Source organism: Haliotis rubra, unplaced genomic scaffold (genome assembly GCF_003918875.1).
Source record: "Haliotis rubra isolate DU_JTF1 unplaced genomic scaffold, ASM391887v1 Scf290, whole genome shotgun sequence".
Taxonomy (NCBI): domain Eukaryota; kingdom Metazoa; phylum Mollusca; class Gastropoda; order Lepetellida; family Haliotidae; genus Haliotis; species Haliotis rubra.
In genome coordinates this window covers 1,158,489-1,180,651 of record NW_025766958.1, presented here as the reverse complement: position 1 = coordinate 1,180,651, position 22,163 = coordinate 1,158,489, and the positions used below count along the sequence as shown (strand labels likewise).

General features: G+C 39.8%; 1 protein-coding gene across 1 annotated transcript in view; it reads right to left on the bottom strand.

The window, feature by feature from the left end:
- LOC124281931 overlaps positions 1-22,163 on the bottom strand; it is a 69,347-nt gene that overhangs the window by 5,186 nt on the left and 41,998 nt on the right. Inside the window, 8 exon segments of the mRNA XM_046717937.1 lie at positions 121-209; positions 938-1,114; positions 2,612-2,875; positions 13,290-14,243; positions 16,041-16,233; positions 17,209-17,352; positions 17,660-17,748; positions 20,417-20,585. Of these exon segments, the coding sequence (XP_046573893.1) occupies positions 121-209; positions 938-1,114; positions 2,612-2,875; positions 13,290-14,243; positions 16,041-16,233; positions 17,209-17,352; positions 17,660-17,748; positions 20,417-20,566 (2,060 nt within the window). The 5' untranslated portion in view covers positions 20,567-20,585.

Genomic DNA, 22,163 nt, shown 5'->3' with positions numbered 1-22,163 from the left:
CAATTCGATACTCTGTACAATGTCGTACAAACTCTCACGAAATGTTTGGTACAAGGTTATGCCCTGAATAGTAAAATGTCAGCTGTTCAGATTCTGTACATCGAAAACCCATACACTCACCTGACTTTCTCAATTTCATTGGTGATATTTTTGGAGTAGATCAAATCCCACACCAGATCTCTGAAACTGTTGTGTTCACTCTTTGAAACCTGTTGACAAAACACATGGAGAAATTAGGAGAAACAAACAAACAACACAAAAGTGGTATAGTCCAGGCTAATTTGCATTTTATACTTTCCTGTCTGAGACTAGCTAATAATTCCCTGCTGCACACAGAATAACTAAATATTTCACGTGCAAATTGAATCCATTCATTGATAATCTCTTAAGCTATTATTAACTCTCTATGTCATATTTTTCACTCTTGGTGTGAACAGCAATCACTATCATAGTTACATCATTCTGAGTGAGTTTAGTCTTTCGACGCGCATGGCAATATTCCAGCTATATGGCAATGGTCTGTAAATAATCGAGTCAGACAATCCAGTGATCAACAGCATGAGCACCATACTACAAAATTGCGATGTGAACAGCAATCACTATCATAGTTACAAAATTATGAAATACAAGGGAGATCTTTTGAGTTCAAAAGCTCTCTGCAACTTCTGTGCAGTGTCAAGGACGTAAACATTTTCACTACCAAACCTTTTTAACATGTCCATTACTGTAGTGAGTGAGTAAGGTTTTACACTGCTATTAGCAATATTCCATCAACATCACGATGGGGGACACCAGAAATGGGCGTTCACACATTGTACCCATGTGGGGAATCGAACCCAGGTCTTTGGTGTGATCAGCGAATGCTTTAACCACTAGGCTAACCCACCACCCACAATTACTGTAAATGAACAGACTGTGAAAGATGGTTATGACTTGCCTGAATAGCGTGGTCATCAAGTGTTTCCAGGACCTGTCTGTCGATGACCTCGAGACTGGGTTTCTGCTGGATGGGGGCTGGCAGGGGATCGGGGGTCTGGCTGTCCTGTCGGATGGGGATCAACTTGAACTTCTTGTCTGTCTGAGGGGGCTGCTGACCCATGGATCGCTTCTGAACCTGGAACAATAACACTGGAACGGTAAGCATCTGTAGAGGACCTCTAGAACATTCACAGAGAAGCATATATACGTAAAAGACTTCCAGAACTGATGAGGGGGGAGGAAAAGCCCAGAAACCTTGTGTTATGCAATAAAGAAGAAGTTGACATCCATAATATTTTGTCTTAGACTTCTAGAATATTCATAGTACAGTAACTATATAGGCCACTGCTAGAATTATAGCCCGCATGTCATACCCTACTGGCACACAAGGATCAGTTGGACCGGCACAGAGAACGCGTTTACGAGAAGCATTCGGTGCACGGCAGTGAGCAAACCCATTTGGTTTGTGAAAGGTAGAGCAGATGTAGGCTACTGCACGTGCATTGCATGACGAAATTGATTCGACGCATAGCTGCACACACCTTGCTCATAAGACCCTCACGTCAGTGTAGCAAGTCACACAACACTTGATCGCGGACAACCTGGGGCCCCTTCGCTAACAATGGCAAGCACCAGTGGGCGGCATTCATACATGCTAATACAGGTCAATTGTCAGGTCGATGCTCAACTTATCCTTGTTTGCCAGTAAGTTGAAACATATCCACTGCTTACCGACAATCATCAGCATGCTATCAATACTTGGAGTAGCAATGGACATCGATGTCCTGAGTGAGTATGATCTGAAACTGCTTCTAGAAATATCCCTGCAACCCTTTAAAGGGTACAACTGAAATTGCCTTCACACTTTGTTCTGCTTTGTGTTATCCAACAAAGTTCCCAGGCCCTGGCCCAGAAAACTAAATGGCCAAATTCTGACAGTATTTTGTTTGTTCCACTTGTTGCTTAACACCCCTCTCTACAATATTCCAGCAAATTGACTGCAGTAAGTAAATAATAAAGTTGAGACTAGACAATCAGGTGATTGAGATGAGATTATAATCACCACTCTACACAGTTTGGTCTACATGCTTGACCACCCAATCCAGCTGGTCAGCTCTAACAACAAGCATCATCGCCTCAATTAACAAATATGGGTCTGTGATTACCGATTCTAACCATGATCTTCACCAATCTGGGACATCGATTGTCCTATATTAATAAAGTCGAGACTAGACAATCAGGTGATTGAGATAAGATTATAATCACCACTCTACACAGTTTGGTCTACATGCTTGACCACCCAATCCCGCTGGTCGGCTCTAACAACAAGCATCATCGCCTCAATTAACAAATATGGGTCTGTGATTACCGATTCTAACCATGATCTTCACCAATCTGGGACATCGATTGTCCTATATTAATAAAGTCGAGACTAGACAATCAGGTGATTGAGATAAGATTATAATCACCACTCTACACAGTTTGGTCTACATGCTTGACCACCCAATCCCACTGGTCGGCTCTAACAACAAGCATCATCGCCTCAATTAACAAATATGGGTCTGTGATGACCGATTCTAACCCCGATCTTCACCAATCTGGGACAAATCAATTGTCCTGTATTCAACCTTACCTGGAGTGGTCTGCTTTGAGGAATGTTGGAGACCTGTGCCTTCTGGCTCTGTGGCGTAGGTGCCACCGTCCCCAGCACGGGGTTGTAGCTGACCTGACCTTGACCTCCGGGGTACGACTGGCTGTTGAAGACTGCCTGCTGGCGACTGTCGGGGACAGTGCCGTAGAGGTACTGCTGCTGAAGCATCTCGGGAGGAGGGGGTGGAAGGTTGGCGGGGTCGAAGTTGCTTCCATCCAGATTCATCTGCTGTGTCCCCTGTGACAACTGTAAGAGATGATAAAGGTCATGAAATGATGCTGAGTGAGTGAGTTTAGTTTTACTCCACTTTTACCAATAATGTTGCCAATTACATCACACAGGAATGCAGCTAATGTCAAGTTAGTGTTGTTGCCCCACTTGTGTCAAGGCAGCCTGAGTAAGTGAGTGAGTATGGTTTTATGCCGCGTTCGGCAATATTCCAGCAGGGCTCCAGATTAGGGTCGTATCGGCGTATGTACGGATAAAAAATATGCAAGATACTGTAGGAAATAGTTTAGAAAGCGTAGCAGATACGCACCACAGCAATGGAGTACGGTCTTAGAATCATTTACAGACGTATTTATCTGAAAAAGTATTGTTTTATTGTTTATTGACCTGTTTACACAACAGCAGCAATGTTGTGGTGCATATATGAAACGAAACACAAGATTACTGATACGCCATTAATTTCCATTCAGTACTCTAAATGTACTCATAAGGTTTTCCAGTACTCCTATATTGAATAAATAAGGAGTATGTACTCCTGATCATGAAAAATTATCTGGAGCCCTGTTCCAGCATTGGCAGGGGACACCAGAAATGGGTTTCACACATTGTACCCATGTGGGGAATCAATCCCAGTTCTTCAGCGTGATGAGCAAATGTTACCACTATGCTATGCAAGTGCCCATTAAGGCAGCCTGAAAATACTGGGACCAGGATAATCAATAGTTGAGGGGGAAAGGCAAGGATCCAAGTCCTCCAGATACAATAACCCACAATCACATTATACTTTGTGAACACCTGACCCTGGGCAACCCAAACAGAAAAACTGAGGTCAACACCAACTGTTTTACAGGGCATAACATGTCACCATATTGTCAAATACAAATTACAAAACTGAGACTGGCTTGTACTCATCCAACATCGACACAAAAGTATGTGTCAACGCTTAGGCATGCCCAGTATAAACACCATAAAGTATAAACGACAAAACTGGCCGAGACTAGCTCAGCATTAACTTTGACTGCTAGAGTATCTGCTCAATGTTAACTGACAAATGATAAAATAGAAGATTAGCCTCATGTCAACACTAACTTCTACACTAGCCCAGTGACTATTTTAACCTGTATACTAGCCTAGTGTCAACACTAACATTTAGACTATCCTAGTGTCTTTCTAGGGTAATAGAATGCATTACAATATGTGCTCTCACAAACATATTTTGTTAACCAACTCCAAAATTAAACACGGTGGTATTCATTCTTGGCTGCCATTTTAACCACCAGATTCCAATGTCAGTCACCTTGTCATTATTATTCTTATCATAACTTTCAAAATAATTGTAATATGAAAGATCAGTCAGTATCATCATCATCATCATCATCATCACCATCATTATAAAAAAACCTACCATCATTATAAAAAAAACTACCATTATGACATTTACAGGATCAATCACCATTACCACCTTACTCAATGAGATCTGCATCATCATCATCATCATCATCATCATCATCATCATAATCTATACAACAATCATCTACCTCTATACAACAATACTACCTATATTGCACTGAGCCATCATCATCATCATCTTACTCATATTGCACTCATCATCATCATCATCATCATCTATCAACAATACATATATTGCACTGAGCCATCATCATCATCATCATCATCATAATCTATAAAACAATGCTACCTATATTGCACTGAGCCATCATCATCATCATCATCATCATCATCATCATCATCATCATACAATCAATGCTACCTATATTGCACTGTGAGCCAGGGCTGTGATTCCTTTAGCTATGATATGACAAGAGCTATCAGTTATTCTCAGCTACAGGTTAGAGAACTAGATCACAGTTTTATATGCTATATTCATAAACTGCCATTGTATTCAGTTGTATTCATTGTAGTCAATGTGTGTTATCTGTAATTCTGCTCCAAGTTTTCCTGGTATTCTGGGCAAGTTATGAAACAGGTGCCCCCTGACATACAGGCTCCTGATACTTTGTGTCAATTGTATTTGTCAATTTCCTGCTATTGACAAGTGGACTGCATTTCATTCTGTCAGTGTGAAACGTCCCTCTGGCTCTGTCAGTATATCTGACACTTCAAACGTCACTGTGTTTATCAGTCTCTGAGTCACTTTGCTGTTTGATAAACGTTTAACATTTGAAATTGGAAATAACTTTATTTCCAAGTCTAACACTAATTTTGACATATGTTTTTAATGCTTTTGAATATGTTTTCATCATGTACCCAATGCACAGTGGGGAAGATTTAAGATGTGTTGGTCAAAATGAATATGGGTAGTGTGAATGTTGGGGGCGATTGTTAGGGGTAGATGGTGACTGGTTACCACAGCATGATAAGATAAAGTATGGGGTGGGGTAAAGCTGACTGCAGGGTGGGAGGTATGTGTCAGTGTCAGTAGGGTAAGAATGAAGTGGGTGCTAGGTGTTAGCAGAGAGGGAAATAGTTCCCGAATTTTGCTTGCCAGTCAGGCGAGCTATGCCTGAAAGTTACTAGACCACAAAATAATTCACTAGCCAGAAATTTGAATGTAGAAACTAAGAAAAAGATTACAAAAATAGATGAGAATAAGATATTGTCGGCATGACACAGGTTTCATGATTAAGCTGTTAATATGATGAACATTTTTATCAATACATAATCTTGCATGATTTAAAAGTGTATTAGAACTTTAACAAGTTGGATAGAGTGATATATATATTTAAGAAATGACCCCCATGAAAATGGACAAGCCAGTCCGGCCAGTGAATGTGGAGATTTACTGGCCCGGCTGGATTATTACTATAGTTTGGCATGAAATGCATGTGGACCCGGTTTTTTGTAAATATCTCTTCATCCAATGACCCAATCGATCTCAAACTGTGCAAGTGGATGTTTTGTCAGACAACCTAATCACATTGTAAATCACCGATTTAATGCATTTGTATTAAAGAATCCGTCTATGTAACTGTCAACAAAATAAACAGCAGAACGCAGAAGGCTTGCAGAGGGAGGGAGCCAATGACCTGTAACAGCGGTAGTGTTGGGTCATAAAGGTAAATGCACGTGCAGTTCATGATAGTTACCTGTGCACTGCACAGTGATAAACCGTTTGGATCATTCACATTGACTACTTCTAGCTGTCATCATGAAAGCTTATTCAGATGATGCTAAACGTTTAATTAGAAATGTGTTGAATTTTTTTTAAAAAGAGAGCAAACGTAGCAAACCGATTTATAATGTGTCGGATTACATGAAACGTACAACTTTTGCTCTTGGCATGAAAAAGAACATCGTGCTAACAATTGTGAAAAATAAACCAACAACCAATAAACAAAACCTTGTACAAAAAGGTAGGCATCCAAAGTTAGATTCTTTTGACATCAGGGTCATCAGCAAGGCTGACCTACATTGACGAACGTTGACCTTTATGACCCAACACTGCTGCTGTTACAGGTCATTGGCTCCCTCCCTCTGCAAGCCTTCTGCGTTCTGCTGTTTATTTTGTTGACAGTTGCATAGACGGATTCTTTAATACAAATGCATTAAATCGGTGATTTACAATGTGATTAGGTTGTCTGACAAAACATCCACTTGCACAGTTTGAGATCGATTGGGTCATTGGATGAAGAGATATTTACAAAAAACCGGGTCCACATGCATTTCATGCCAAACTATAGCTGGTGGCTTTTTCGTTCACTGGGTGTTAGTATGGTAAGGATATAGAGGTGGCTGGGTGTTGCTAAGGGTTAAAAAAATAGGTTGCTGGGCATCCGTAAGAAACAACAACAGCACATTTGCCAAAATCCAACACAAACATTAAATAGGTGAAAATACTATGCAGTTCACACAAATTTAATTAATATGCACACCTTCCTCAAAATTTACCAAGGTTTACAAACACACTGCCCTCTTAATTTACCTCCTCTGCCATGATTCCAGCATCCATCTGAAGTGGGACATTTTCTACACTACATTATATAAGGCAAGCTGTTGTGTTGTCAACACAGCACACAGAACCAATCAATCATCAGCTGTTGCTTAGTCTCCTGTTTGGAACATTCGAAAATACCAGGACTGCTTGTCTTGCTTATTTATTACGGCAATAAATTCAGGAATCAATGTAAACAGACAGTTAACAGATGAACTTGTTATCAACCATCTTTTGCAAGAAATGAACTTACAGTGCATAGTAAGCTTCGTCTTTAAAATTATAAATTTTAAATCTTCATGTGTCTACTTTCAAATATTCAGACTGATGAAAGGCCATCTATATGAACTTTCATTTATTGTCATAAAATTTATTCATGTGTTATATATTCAAGGAAATCACACTATCAGTGTTTGTTGAAATTTGTTCAACCTATTAATATGAATATGCAAAGGTCAACGAAGAATGAATGCAATTTGAAAAGCTTCAGCTTTTATTTATTTTCTAGGTCAGCTTGACTTCACATGCAAATTATCCTTTCAATCTACATCCTCAGTTAATCAATAAACTATTCTCACCTTTTCCATTCTATTATCCTGCTGCATAATTGACAAATTTCTCCCTTACTCCACAGAAAACAAGGTGTGGCTCAGGTCATTCCAGCTTTATGTACATATCAATTTATGATTCATGTGGCAACACAGATAGTGTATCCATGTCCGCGTATATACAACAAACGTGTGACCACACTTCAGACTGAGGTGAAGCACTGTCCAAACACACAATCTGTTTTCATATGTGTCCACCGCATTCAAAATAAACTCGTAAATACCAACACATAATTCTAGGTCAAACGAAACACACACTCAGTATCATCACCTGTGTCGTTTTCATTATCACCAGACCTGTGACGAGCAGGTGACATTTCCCTATCTTTCTGTTTAAACAATCCAAGGTTAGTCGAAAAATTCCTGCGTCACAAGATAAGAATTTGAAGATAAAGTGTCTGAATAATCAAAATGTCTGTGTTTCATACATGAGTGAGCTCACTGACTGGTTTTAAAAATTCCTACCGGTAAGTTCAAATTTAATGTTTTTGACATTGTTGAACAGGGATTGCAGTGGTTTGAATTCTGAAAAGAACTCAGATATGTGCATGAGAGCCCCCTGTTTATATTCCCTTTATAGTAATATGCTTACTCAGCTGTAAAGTTCATCCTGACTTGCATTAGCAGAACAATTTAGGGACCACCTATGAACATCTTGGGGATCTGGGAAACAGCACAATAGGCATTTTATGACAAATTCTGAACCATCCAGTATATCCAACAAGTAATTGAATTTTTGTTAAACTAAATTGTTTTTTATTTACTTTCGGGAATAAATTGTATGATTTTTTTTTAAATCCAAGGCCCTAACAACTGACTGATCACATAGAAGCAATGAAGAGTTACAAGCCTGATGAGTGAATGAGTGAGTGAGTTTAGTTTCATGCCGCTTTTAGCAATATTCCAGCAATACCATGGCAGGGGACACCAGAAATGGGCTTCACACATTGTACCCATGTGGAGTGAGTGAGTGAGTGAGTTTAGTTTCATGCCGCTTTTAACAATATTCCAGCAATGTCATGGCAGGGGACACCAAAAAATGGGCTTCACACATTGTACCCATGTGGAGTGAGTGAGTGAGTTTAGTTTCATGCCGCTTTTAGCAATATGCCAGCAATATCATGGCAGGGGACACCAGAAATGGGCTTCACACATTGTACCTATGTGGAGTGAGTGAGTGAGTTTAGTTTCATGTCACTTTTAACAATATTCCAGCAATGTCATGGCAGGGGACACCAGAAATGGGCTTCACACATTGTACCCACATGCATGTGGGGAATGGAAACCAGGTCTTTGGCGTGACATGCGAACTCTTTAACCACTACGCTACCCCATCGCCCCGCCTAAAGATGAACCAGTGTTAGCAGAAAAAACGGATTGACATAAATTGTGTATGTATTAATTAATTAAGCAAACCAAATTTGGTTGGTATATAGTGAACATCATAGATTTATCCAGGATTTTAAAATTATCTTGTTCAACATCAGGATTTTTAAAATGTTCGAATTTCTAAAATTCTTAAACACTGATTAATAAAGGTGTCTCCAATACAGTGATGATCAAATAAGCATCAAAACCTCTTCCTTTTTATTAATGAAAAACAGGTTATCCCTGGAGAGCATAAAATTATTTAACAAGCTACTTTTTGTTTCTACCACCATGAATTTGGAAACCATGTAATTTAAATTGTGATTTTATTTTAACGCTGGGCTGAGCAGGTGTAAATCAACCCCTGTACATCCTCATTAATCAACCCTGAGGTACTACAAACAGAGAGAATTGGGACCTTCTCTGACCTATAATATCTGCAGAATAAAATACCTCACACCAACATGTGAAGCAGTCAGTAGAAGGGAGGTAACTCTGTATTTATAGTACGAAATACTGTTTGGAGTTGACAAGAGGACAAGCGTACTCGCACACACATACAGCGCCAAATATATGCCTGTTTTTGTTATTTGCTCGATCAGTACTGACGGGCATAGAACCAAGAGGCCTTGTCTGTCTCACAGTCCCTGAACAATATTATTTTCCCTACTGCCTAGCCCTCCCTGCAATGCTTTAGCCTTAAATGAGCATCAATCGACACAACTGGGATACCATGACATATGTCAACCAAGTCAGCGAGCCTAACCACCCAATCCCGCTACTCGCCACTTACAAGCATAGGTTGCCAAAGACCAATTCCTCCCCAGATCTCCATGGGTCTCACACCCTCAGGAATAGAGATATCAATGTAAGTTTAGGGGAAATTGAAAATATTTGTCACTTGACACTAAGTATAGTGCTGCAGTCCTAATCAAGACTCTTTTCCTACCACTGTCCCTGATTATTAAAGAAATGTGCAACACCTACATTACAATTATGATAGCTATCAGACATGAATATGCGAAGAGAATTGTTCATTTTCAACACAGGAAGAAGTTTTTAGCAAGTCTTTTCTTTTTTTCAACTAAGCTTATTGTCTTTGAAAATGTAGATAAAAGTGCAGAGATAAATTTAATATAACAATTGCTTGGTTAAAAAGCATGTTCATATTTAGGCTTCTGCCATGAAAATATCATCTCATTTTGTTTACTTTTTAGACTACCGTATCCGGTATGAGAAATCTAATCCTTACAAGGCCTCTCTGACAAAAAACGGTATTTGCAAACCATTTGAACATGTTGATTGTTTTTAACATTTCCACACTCAAATCTTTGTAACATGTGCCATATTAGCAATTAAATCACAAATCTATATTGAATAAATAACATGATTTTGACCGTGAGGTTGGGTTTGACTAAACTTAGTTATTGACATGAAACAGCTGTCGTCAGCCTGGAAGTGTGTTTATCGTTATCTGTCATGTACATCAAAGAAACAGGGTACGATTTGTGTGCCTTCATGTAAGTCCAATTACGGTTTAAACAATTTCAAACACAAACATAACTTCAATCCATTAACGTGATTTTATCAAAAATGCTTTTCTGATATGAATCAAATTTCTGAATAAAGAAATAAGCGGAAAGGATACTTGCATTGAACACCATTTGTGAGACATAGCGGGGAGGTTCAGACGCCATTGTGGAAATTGTGTATCTTCCGAGACACCATACAAGTAAGATTAAAACTGACAATCCTTCACACTTGGGATAGTCTGTGTCATCAGACCATGTTGACAAACAATCCTTGAAAAGTATATGACATCAATGAGAGGACATAAAGTTTCCTGTTTCGTGCATCACCCCTAAATGAGGCACATAGAATCTTCTTTTTGAAACAACGGACCAGTCTATTGTTATTTGAAGGGTTGATCGCATTGGTGTGAAAATAGGTTCCACAAACATTGGAATTTGAAATCAAGGAAACTGTCAACAGTTGAAATGGAGCACTTTGAGTTCATAATCTCTTCCTCTCACAGTAAATGGCATTTCCGTGTTCAAGTTAACTTCCTGTGCTATGGCTGGTCTGGCTTCAAGTGAACTTCTGCCTAATGAAACTGTGCTCCAGCTCTCTATGTATAGTACGAGACTTATTAATTCCGTTTTCATATTCCACAATGTAAACATTTAACAAACAAAAAATTTCAACTTTCACAACAGCTCTCACATCCTTGTATTGAAGTATTATGCATACGATCTATTAAAGATGTGTGTACCATTTATTAAAATGAACATGAAACTGTATATAAACAGTCATGTATTCACATTTTTACTGAGTCCTATTTAAACCCAAAATGCAGGAAATAAAATTATAGACCTGTTTCCTATCATCATTTGACAATGAGTTGTGTGAAACTGAAACAATTTCTCAAAAACTGCTACATGTCAAAGCATTTTATTGACTATTATGACTAACATAATTACTGATATTCTTATTTTTATTTAAAGACATGAAAAAAAAGCTGTAGTGATGACCAGGATGGTCTTATGAAGGAGTGCAAATCAACATCACTTCATACTTTTTAAACTTTAGAATTTATACAAACCAATTCACTAGCTTCAATCGTAAAAGAGTGTCAAATCGTGAAAATTTAAAAATAAAAGTTTCTACTTCATTAAACATTTCAGATGAGTGAGTGAGTGGGTATGATTTTACGCCGCTTTTAGCAATATTCCAGCAATATCACGGCGGGGAACACCAGAAATGGGCTTCACACATTGTACCCATGTGGGGACTCGAACCGGGTCTCCAGCATGATGAGCAGACACTTTAATCATTAGGCTACCCCGCCGCCCCCATTGTAGATGGCAAAGAGTAACATTTTCATTATAATGACAAGAGAACACATCAGCTGATCCTGGCACAGCAACAAAGGGATGCAACTATTAAAAGACAATTACTCCTATGAAAACAGGGAACCCGTAACTGCCTCTTACGACAAGCATGGGTTGCTGAAGACCAATTCTAACCCGGATCTTCCTGGCTCTTATATGATGAAGGAACACTTATTCTTTTTTGAGATACAACACATATGTCTGACGAACAGGATTTACAGTGATGCAACAGTGCCTGAGAGACAGTTCCTCATTTTCAGCCTAAAGCAATGTGTCATCACCAGAAGCTATGAAATATTGCATTGTATTCCCACTCTCAACACAAGGATGCAAAAACAGCCACTTCATGAAGCATAAATTAGTTCCTGGGCTTTATACTACAAACAAAACAGGATTCAATTCCCATGAAGCTGTTTTGTTTGTTTGTTTATTTATGTGACATATTCCTGTTATATGACTGTGATCCGTAGGTTATCAAATCTTGACCAGACAATCCAGTGATTGTCTCGATGAGCATTAGTAAACATGCACTACCAAGTCAGCGATCCTGACAGATGCCACAAGGGTTGCTGAAGACCAATATTTACCTGGATATTCTGGCGGTGGTTATCACTATGATATATTAACATACTTATCAGCTTTTAAAAGTACTAAATTCCCACACCCATTGCAATATTCCGATAGCTTCAACATTTTTAACCCACTCAATGGATACATATGTGCTCAAATATCATTTTCAACATCCTGGGGCATAAAAGGAGAAGGTGCGTTTGACTGACTGACTGAGTTTGGCTTTACCCCGCTTTTAGCAATATTCCAGCAACATCACGGCGGGGGAACACCAGAAATGGGCTTCACACGTTGTACCCATGTGGGGATTCGAACCCGGGTCTTCGGCGTGACGAGCCAACGCTTTAACCACTAGACTACCCAACCGCCCCAGGTGCATTTGAAGAGGGACAACCATGAATGAACAAGATTATAAAACAAGGAGAGAAAATGTCCTACATATTTTTAAGAGAATAGATGAATGTCATGGAGGAAAGGCACTAAATTTATCTACAAAAATTAATACTGATCCCTCTCATGTTTTACATGAATGTTTTGAACTTTACCCTCTGGCCGTCGGTATAATGTACCAAGGTGCAAATGCAAGCATTATAAAATGTCTTTTATACCATTATCAATTCTTTGTTGAATAACCGTTAATGTTCTCCATTCTCATGCTCTTGTACATTTGTATATAATTATGATCATGTTTTTATGTATTTATTTGATTTAAATGTATTTATGCTCATTCAGATGTAAGATAAATTCCCTCACGGGCAATAAAGAATTATCTTATCTTATCCATGTATGTGCTTGGTGAGTTACCACATTAACTGACTGGCTTCACCACAATTCCATCTCTCTTCACACTGCAGCTCAAAAAAAACTGTTCAAAAGGTCAGACTTCACAAATTGTGCTAAGGTGACCTTTGCAGCCATGCACCACATGCACCAGGAGCAAAAACTCTCATCACTTCGCTTTCCTTCCTTCCGAGGTTGTACATACATGTATATAGGAAAGAAGACTTCTAAAACTCCACATATGAAAGTATGACAACACTCACCCCTGCGTAATCTGGGTTATATCCTTGTCCGTCCAAAGTTCCTTGTCCGCCTCCAAAATAGCGTGCTTTGTCTGGGGATTCTTGATAGAAGGCATTGTTCTGCTCAGCGGGGTCAGCGTAGTGGACGTAGTACTGGCAGATGTGGGTGTATGTGTCGCCATCTTTGTTGGGATCGTTGCCGTACACCTCAATACCATATTCGCCCTTGGATGGGAGGTCAGCCGTCACCAAAATCTTGTCGCCTTGGTCGTCATCTCGAATACACGCTTCAAGGTCTTCCTCACGAACTCCGTTCTTCCTCAGCTTGGCCAGGAGGAAAGCCGGGCGGGTCTTCTTGAACTCCAGGTTCACCCTTCCATCGGTTGTTGGGATGATGCCCTGGGGTGGAGTGGCGACGATGCCGAGTTGGTCAACGGCGACACCTGGACCCCAGCAGCTGTCGGAGCAGTTGGGGAGGGGCTTCGCGTCGTTGGAAGCAGTGTCGGCGATGACCTTGTACTCAGCTGAAGCTGTGAAGACGTTCTTGACACCGAGTTCCCCGGTCAGGAGTTGAGCGAAGATTGTGAAGTAATACTGGCCCGATTTGGGAGCCCTGAAGATGAAAGTAGTTGTCTGGTTCTTGCCGTGCTCCTGGAGGGCGAAGTTCTTCAGCTTCTGGCCCTGGTAGGTCTCATCGTTGGAATCAGAAAAGACGATCTTGTAGGTGAAGTTTGTAGGTTTCGAGAAGCCAACAGTGATGGCGATCTTCCCCTTCTTCGTCTCGACTACACCAACATGGTGAGAGATGAAGAACATCCCGCATTTGAAGAAGTAGGACTTGACCAGCGGCAGGTTCTCAAAGTCCTGCAGGACAATGGGGGCGGTCAGCAACTGCCATTCGGACTTGTGAGCCCAGTGGCTGTAGATGAGCTGCTCGGGGTCAGTCAGGAAGTAGAAGTCATCGTACTCATACACCTGAAAGTACATGTCAGAATATGTCTGTATAGTGGTTCAGAAGGACATAACATGGCCTTAAACAATACTTAGGTCATATCACTGTTAGGAATCAAACTTAGTCAATCGAACCTTTGTTAATGGAGTGTGAGAGTTTACTTTTACGCTGCTTTTAGCAATAATATAGCAATATCACGGCGGGGGACACTGGAAAAGGTGTGTCAAACCCAGGTCTAAGCCCTCATGAGCGAATGCTTTAACTCTTTCAACATCAGTCAACCAGAGGCATTTACTACCATGACACCAAGTTCCCAGAGACTCTGAGGTCATAGATGAAGCCTATGTTTATCAATGAAAATATCAGCTCGTAAATCATTATTACTACATATCATACACCATTTGAAAGGTCTAATCCTACTGTTTATAAATATGAAAGTTATTTTTTATCATATTATTCAAGTAATACGACTAAAACTTAATTAAGTTAATTTTTAATGAAAATGCAAGCTTACACATTTATATGTCCAGATAAACCACGAAGGAAGCAAAAAATGAGGCGATTATTTTTCCATTTGTGACATGTCATAACATGCCCGTGCCTTTTTCGTTTATATTTTCATTTTTACATAATCAGAAAATTATTATAAAAAGATTTCTTAAATAATATGTATGGTCGCCTATTTCCCGATATCAGTGGCTTTCCGCTCGGTAACATGACACAACAACGGAAAATACCACCATTTTCGAAGCTTTGTATGAATAACATGCGAGGCGAATCGTTTGATGTCGGGTATCGTTCGAAAGCTCTGAACATCAACAATATCACTGTACCCTTGCCGAGAGTATTTTCACAGTTGTAAGAAGCGATTTTATTGGATAAAGACTGGTTTCTAGTCTGCTATAAGGGTTGTGATTGGTCAAAATCAGACACGTGACCTAAGGCAGCCAATCAGATAACAGCAATGGATACTGTCATCGTAAACGAACCTGCAGGTTCAGACGAAAGTTTTGGGTAAAATCATGCTATTCTGAACGTGTTACGCAAAAAATCACCACCTATTATGGAACTTAGTGGACATATCGTGCTAGGTTATGACCTGTGACAAGAAAGTTTAATGCATATATTTCAGCATTAAACATCGTGTCCGAGCATAAAGTTCGAAGCGACGAAAGCCGAGATGTCACTTGAATTACATTACACGATCGCACAATAAAGATGGACATAGTAAGTTGTAACGTTCATTTGACAACTTTTATGAGTACTGTTGTTGATTTTATTCTTCCGTTTATTCAATTTGTGTAATTATTATCTCGAAACATCGTTACTTTGCTCTTTGACAACTCTGATGTGGACACGTTGCCGAAGCATGTGTCCGAGAATCGTTTTTTTCAATAACATTGCGAAGAATAGTTTATAATTCTAATTCTGTTGATTATATATGGCCATTTGAAATGTGATAAGTGTTTTCAGGCATTATGAAAAGTGACAGATTTGATAAATGAATCATATGTTAGTTAGGTTCCTAAAATTATATACCATTTTGATGCGACTACTGCCCAGGCCGGTTTTCCGGCCTACGGTGTCTGGGGACTGGTGACGTCTTGGCGGTTTTCCGGCCTACGGTGTTGAATGGGTTAACCACTAGGCTACCCCATTGCCCCCTGATCATACGGACTCACCCAGCTGTGCAAGCCTCAAATCAATAATGCCTGAATTATCTCCCTTTGACCACAACTCGGCCATCTTAATTAGGACTTAAGTGAAGCAGTCAAATTCACAAATTCCTTTGTGTCCTGACACTGAGTCTCTGTACTTACCAGATTTTCTGGAGCGTTCTTCTCAGAGGTGAGGTACCTTGTAGCCCAGTGGGAGTCTACCAGATACCAGTTGCCGTCGATGAGGATTCCGTTCCAGCTGTGGTTGTAGTCGTTGCCCTTGAATTTATCGCCGGGGCGGTAGTCTAGGCCCTTTGCATAACCGGTCAACACAACAGACTGCACGCCAGAGAACCTAAAACAGACAAGGGCAAACCATGGTCAAAGATTCTCACATATATGGACACAGCATTGCATATTGGACCCATTTTCTCAAGGGATATAAGGCTCTCACACGTCTCTTACATGTGTCAACCAAGTCAGCGAGCCTGACCACCCGATCCCGTTAGTTGCCTCTTACAACAAGCATGGGTTACTGAAGATCAATTCTAACCCGGACCTTCACAGGTCTCACACAGGTACATCAATGTTTACAGGAATCAGTGAAATACATTCACCTTACTGACTTACATATCTCAGTTACCAAAATGCATAACAAAAATGGCAAACCAACAGAATTATTTCCCTTCACCCAATGAAATTCAAATACACATTAGTTCATTTCAGAAACTGAGCAGTGAGAAGAGTTCAACTGACAAAAATATACTGGCAAACAAGGATAAGTTGGACCGGCAGCAGAGAACATGTTTACAAGAAGTAGACAGTGCACGGCAGTGAGCAAACCCATTTAGTTTGTGGAAGGGAGAGCAGATGTAGGCAAGTGCACGTGCAGTGCATGACGATGAAATTGATTTTGCGCGTAGCTGCACACACCTTGCTCATAAGACTCTCACATGGTCGGTGTAGCAACTGCACTTGATCGCGGACAACCTGGGGCCCTTCGCTCTCAATGGCAAGCACCAGTGGGCGGCACTCATACATGCCAATACGGGTCAATTGTCAGGTCGGTGCTCAACTTATCCTTGTTTGCCAGTAGATGTTTGTCCCTTAACCAAGGATCTTGATGTTGGGTTAAATAAACACTGCTTTTCACTCAAATCCTTCTGACAGACTTACAGTTCTTGACTACCAGCCCCTGATCCAAAGTAATTGAATGACTTAAAATTTTAACAGCATTTCTGTTACCTCACTGTTGTTTTATATATTGTGATCTGCAGGCTTTAGCTGTTCTCTAACAAACAAGAATACATCTCTCAGGGAGGTTTCTTACCTGCACATAGTCTCGAAGATCCTGGCATACGTCCCTTGCTTGTTCTTGAAAGACAGAATGACTTCTTCGGGGCTGCCGGCACGGACATTCTCACGGAAGGTGATTGTGTACATGTTCTTGGAGGTCATCCAGCGGAAAATAACTCTGAAATATAACAAGGATGGCTATAGCTACGTATCACATGTACATTTTATCAACAAGGTATTATCATGTGGTTGCAGGATAGACAGAGAGTAATGAAAGAACTGGAGGTAGATTAGACTGGCACTTCGTCTCTGAATATATATAATTTTGATAGAAACAAACAATTCCTTTTCAACTAAAAAGGAGCTTCAGTGAGAAGGGAGATTGCAGAATCTGAGGAAATCTAGGCTTGCTTCTTTTAGGACTTGAGCATTGCAGAAAGCGTTGCGGTTTAGGGACTATGCAACTAGATGTGGTTGAGACTGACCTGGCCTTGTCGAGGTCGGAGTGATAGTTCTGGCTGTACACCAGGTGCCAGATGAGGTCCAGGAAGTTGTCATGGTCCTGCTGGGCGACCTGCACACAAACAAAGACACATTCACAGAACTGTCATCCTCAGTGAGTGAGTGAGTGAGTTTAAATTTATTGTCACATCGGCAATATTTCAGCCATATCGTGACGAGAACAATTAATTGGTATACATAGTAATTAATAGTAAATTATAAAAACCTGTCTACAAAGGACAGTAAAATAACTAGATTATCACCGAGACGAATTTAAAACTAGTAATTAAATCTTAAACAGTTTAACCATAGATGACAATACAATATAAAAACGGGCTACAGATTGTCAACAACTGAAGGTAGATCACCATACTAGGGACCATGGGGACTTACAGTACATTTGCTTCCTGCATGGACCCTAGCTGGATTTACACCATCCCTTCAGCCGTTAGCAATTTAGCAAACCTAGCCATACATTAAAAGAAAACAGGTATGCTACAATTAAAAAAGTTCATCCCCAGGATTGGAGATTAAAACGACAAAATATGATAATAATTCTGTCAACCTCACCCACCTTCCATTAAAGTTGTGACCTTCATATTGTTTATCACCTTTGAATCAATTCTCTGCACTTAGTAGTACTTTAGTTCTTTTATTTCAAATATTTTTGGACCAAAAGAGAATATGTAATCAAAACCTCATATTGGGAGTTGGAGGCTTTTATGTTGTATTTGTAGGTTCACAGAGTTTGTTTTATTTGTAAATACTTTCAACATTATTTGTCTCGGTAATATGCAAGCACATGTGTGTGTGTGTGTGTTTCTGCAGTCTGTTATGCCAATATTATATTGCTAGCCCACTGAGATACTATGCCACAATTTCATAAGGTTACCCTACCCAGATACAGTAGACTGACTATGAGCCAGCAAATCCATGTTTTATCCCCAAGCATCAGGCAGGGAAACAAAAAGTAACATTTTGTGTGTTTCAGTATGACACAGGTTGGGGAAACAACCGATGTTTAGCTCTCCTGACAGACACTATCCATTTCACCACAGAGGTGAGATACAACATGAGGTGTTACCATAGGAACATGTAAGTATAAGGTGTTCCCAGGATGTACCTGCTACCATCCCAATATCACAATTTCCGTAAGTACTTCTGAAATATCATTCAGTCACCTGACATTTAGCCAAATGCCACATACTGGCCCACATGGTTTAACGAACAGAACTTATCTCTTCTGAATACGTTTATCAGGGGGTCGATTTAAGAGATGTTAACCTACTTGCACCAGGTGCAACCTAAGATAAAAACCTAGTTGCACCTGCCAAATTCCAGTTGCACTGCTTTTATTGCAATATGTAACGAAAGAACTATGCTATTGAATTATTAAGATGTTTTATTGAGAAGTTTACCCACTCAGAAATTGACCTGCACCTTGTGCAAGTTAGAATAATAACTACATTGCACGTTGTAATATTGGGTTGCACCAGTGCAAGTAACAAAGCACTAAATCGAGCCCTGATTTATCAAAAAATTATTCACAGTATCAAATCTAATCAGTTCACCTGTAAGGTAATCAGGGTTTTTCCTGTCATGTCTATTACCTGTGATTAATGTGACGTACGCCTATCACTTGGATTACCTACTTTATCAGATATGATTCTAGGCAAGAATATATAGCCCAAGTACATATGCTCAAAGAATTGTGTAGTAAGGCTTGGTTGATTGCAATCATCATATTCGAACTGCAAGGATCAATGTATATCACTGGATTGTCTGGTTCAGACTCAATTATATATAGACCACTGTCAAATACCTGGAATACTTCAGAGTGCTGCATTAAACACAAACTATAGAATGTACTCGTCCTACTTGTGTTTATGGCTCGTTAAGGGAAGCCTCATGCATGATTGACACTACTGCTTCCTACAGGTAGAAGGGTAAACAACTCTAAAAGTGGAAGCATGTTTGTGTGGGATTGTGTTATGGAAGCGATGTGCTTGTTGGAAAAATGTTGTTAAAACAGGATCTAGGGAACTTTCTTGGCTTTTGAAGGTTAAGAAGGCTTCTCTATGGAAACATCTTTTTCTCTCAGTATCCAAAGACAAAGGTTAGGACAAGACATTGTCAGCTTTTTAAAAAAAAACAAGTTATTAACACAACATTATTATCCCCATGAGTCTAAAACTGAAGAATGAATGCTCACAACAAAATGATTGTTTGAAACAATTAAACCTAGTTTGTGCCATTCAGCAGACATGCAGTGCATTATCGTAAAGGTCATGACAGGTCAGAGTGACACTGCAAGTTCGTCATCACATGCTGGTTAGCTTGTAGATTTGTATGGCTACAGATAATCATACTTCAATATTTCGTAAAACTATGAAACAGAAATCTTATCAATTTAATTTTTACGTTATATGCTGTATTTTAAGTTGCAAATATATCTGGCAAATACTACCTCTGGAAAATCAAATAAAAAATATATAACCAGACTTTACATGAAGTTAAAATTTTTGATGAATAAAAACATTTCCCTGTTATTATTCACCAATAATACCTCATTTCATCCCTGTAATCAAATATAGATTTTCTGCTCATCTCAAAAATAGCTGAAATGACACAATCTAGTAGCCCAATGAGCCATAACACTAAATGCTCCATCTAACTGTCCGGCCTACTGCACTGCTATTGGCAGCCTGGCTGTAGAGCACCGAGTTGCATCTGTAGGTTACCTGAATAGCATGGTTGTCGATCTGAAAGAACTGCTGTACGTCTCTGTAAAGGTCAAACTTCCGGTAGCGGGACCGGCATGGCGGAGGGGGCTGGTACTGCTGGCTACGAACATCCAGCGGCTGGAAGCTGGGGGGAGCTTTGATCTGCATGATCCCTGCCTACTCACGGCTGAAAACAAGAACATTTAGATTAGATGGTGGTGAAAGTTTGAAACTGTACAATTAAAAACATAGCGGGTTGATTCATGGGTTGTATTGATGGGTACCCGGTGGGATGATGAAAGTTTATGAGAGCCTGAAATTGCCGCGGATTGTAGTATTTGTTTAGGTGATATTACATTGAAACTGTTGTGAGAGCATCAATTGTTCACCTGTAATCTAACCAGATTTGGAACAGAAAAACTGAAGGACAAAAGCATGAACACCAAATGTTCACTGGTAATCTCACTATATTGGGATCAGAAAAACTGAAGGTAAATAGCATGAACATCAAATGTCTCTTTGGATCAGAAAAACTGAAGGTGAACAGCATGAACATCAAATATTCACTTGTAATCTCACCAGCAGATCAACCAGGTCTTGATCAAGTAATCAGTTACCACCAGACTTGATTATTTACAGACTGCCCCATATAGATGGAATATTGCTGAGTGTGGCGTTAAACTGACTGACTGAGTTTGGTTTTACGCCGCTTTTAGCAATATTCCAGCAACATCACGGAGGGGGACACCAGAAATGGGCTTCACACATTGTGCCCATGTGGGGATTCGAACCCGGGTCTTCGGCGTGACGAGCGAACGCTTTAACCACTAGGCTACCCCACCGCCCTGTGGCGTTAAACAACAAACCAACCAACCAAGTTATTAGTTATTCAACAACATCCTATACTGTCATGTATGTTCACACACCCAGAGCTACAGATAACTTTATGGGTCATTGAGTTATGTACTCTCTTGTGCTCATCTCAATTGGGAACACATGTCATCGGTTCCCAATTGTGCAGATCGATGCTCATGCTGTTGATCACTGGATTGTCTGGTCCAGACTCGATTATTTACAGACCGCCGCCATATAGCTGGAATATTGCTGAGTGGGGTGTAAAACTAAACTCACTCAATTGGGTATCCTAAGTTTCCTTTGAGTAACCAAATAAACTGTACCCCCCTCACTCAAACTCAATTGGGAATTTGGCCATTTTCCATTAATTATAAAAATATAGTAAAGTATAAAATTTTGTTTTAAAGGTTTGTTATTTATATTTGATCTGTAATATGAAACGACATGAAAGACTGCAAGTTGCCAAATGCATGTGCTGAAATAGAACTTCTCAATATACCTTAGTTATTTGATCTATTTTTGTAAGTACGCATGTAAGATAAATGTATTGAGTATTTACAAAACTTCAAGCGTACTTGTACGCAAGACTTAATAGGAATTGAGTTTTCACATAAATATGTGCGTAATTTACGCAGATACGCAGCTTATCTGTACCTCTGCACACCATCTACCAAATGATAAACAGGAATCAGTTCTTCCTTACAGCAGCCTAGCAACACTGCAAAACATGATTCCAGTTGACTGCCATTAAACTATAATCACAAAACGACCAATTTAGTCCACTATCACAAACTTCAGATGGACATTGTTCCACAAGCACGACTCCTTTCAATTTGATCATAAATAAGAAAATTAATGTCGGGCCACTACTTGCGAAGTGTGAAACCTCTCCAGCCAACAGATGGCACTG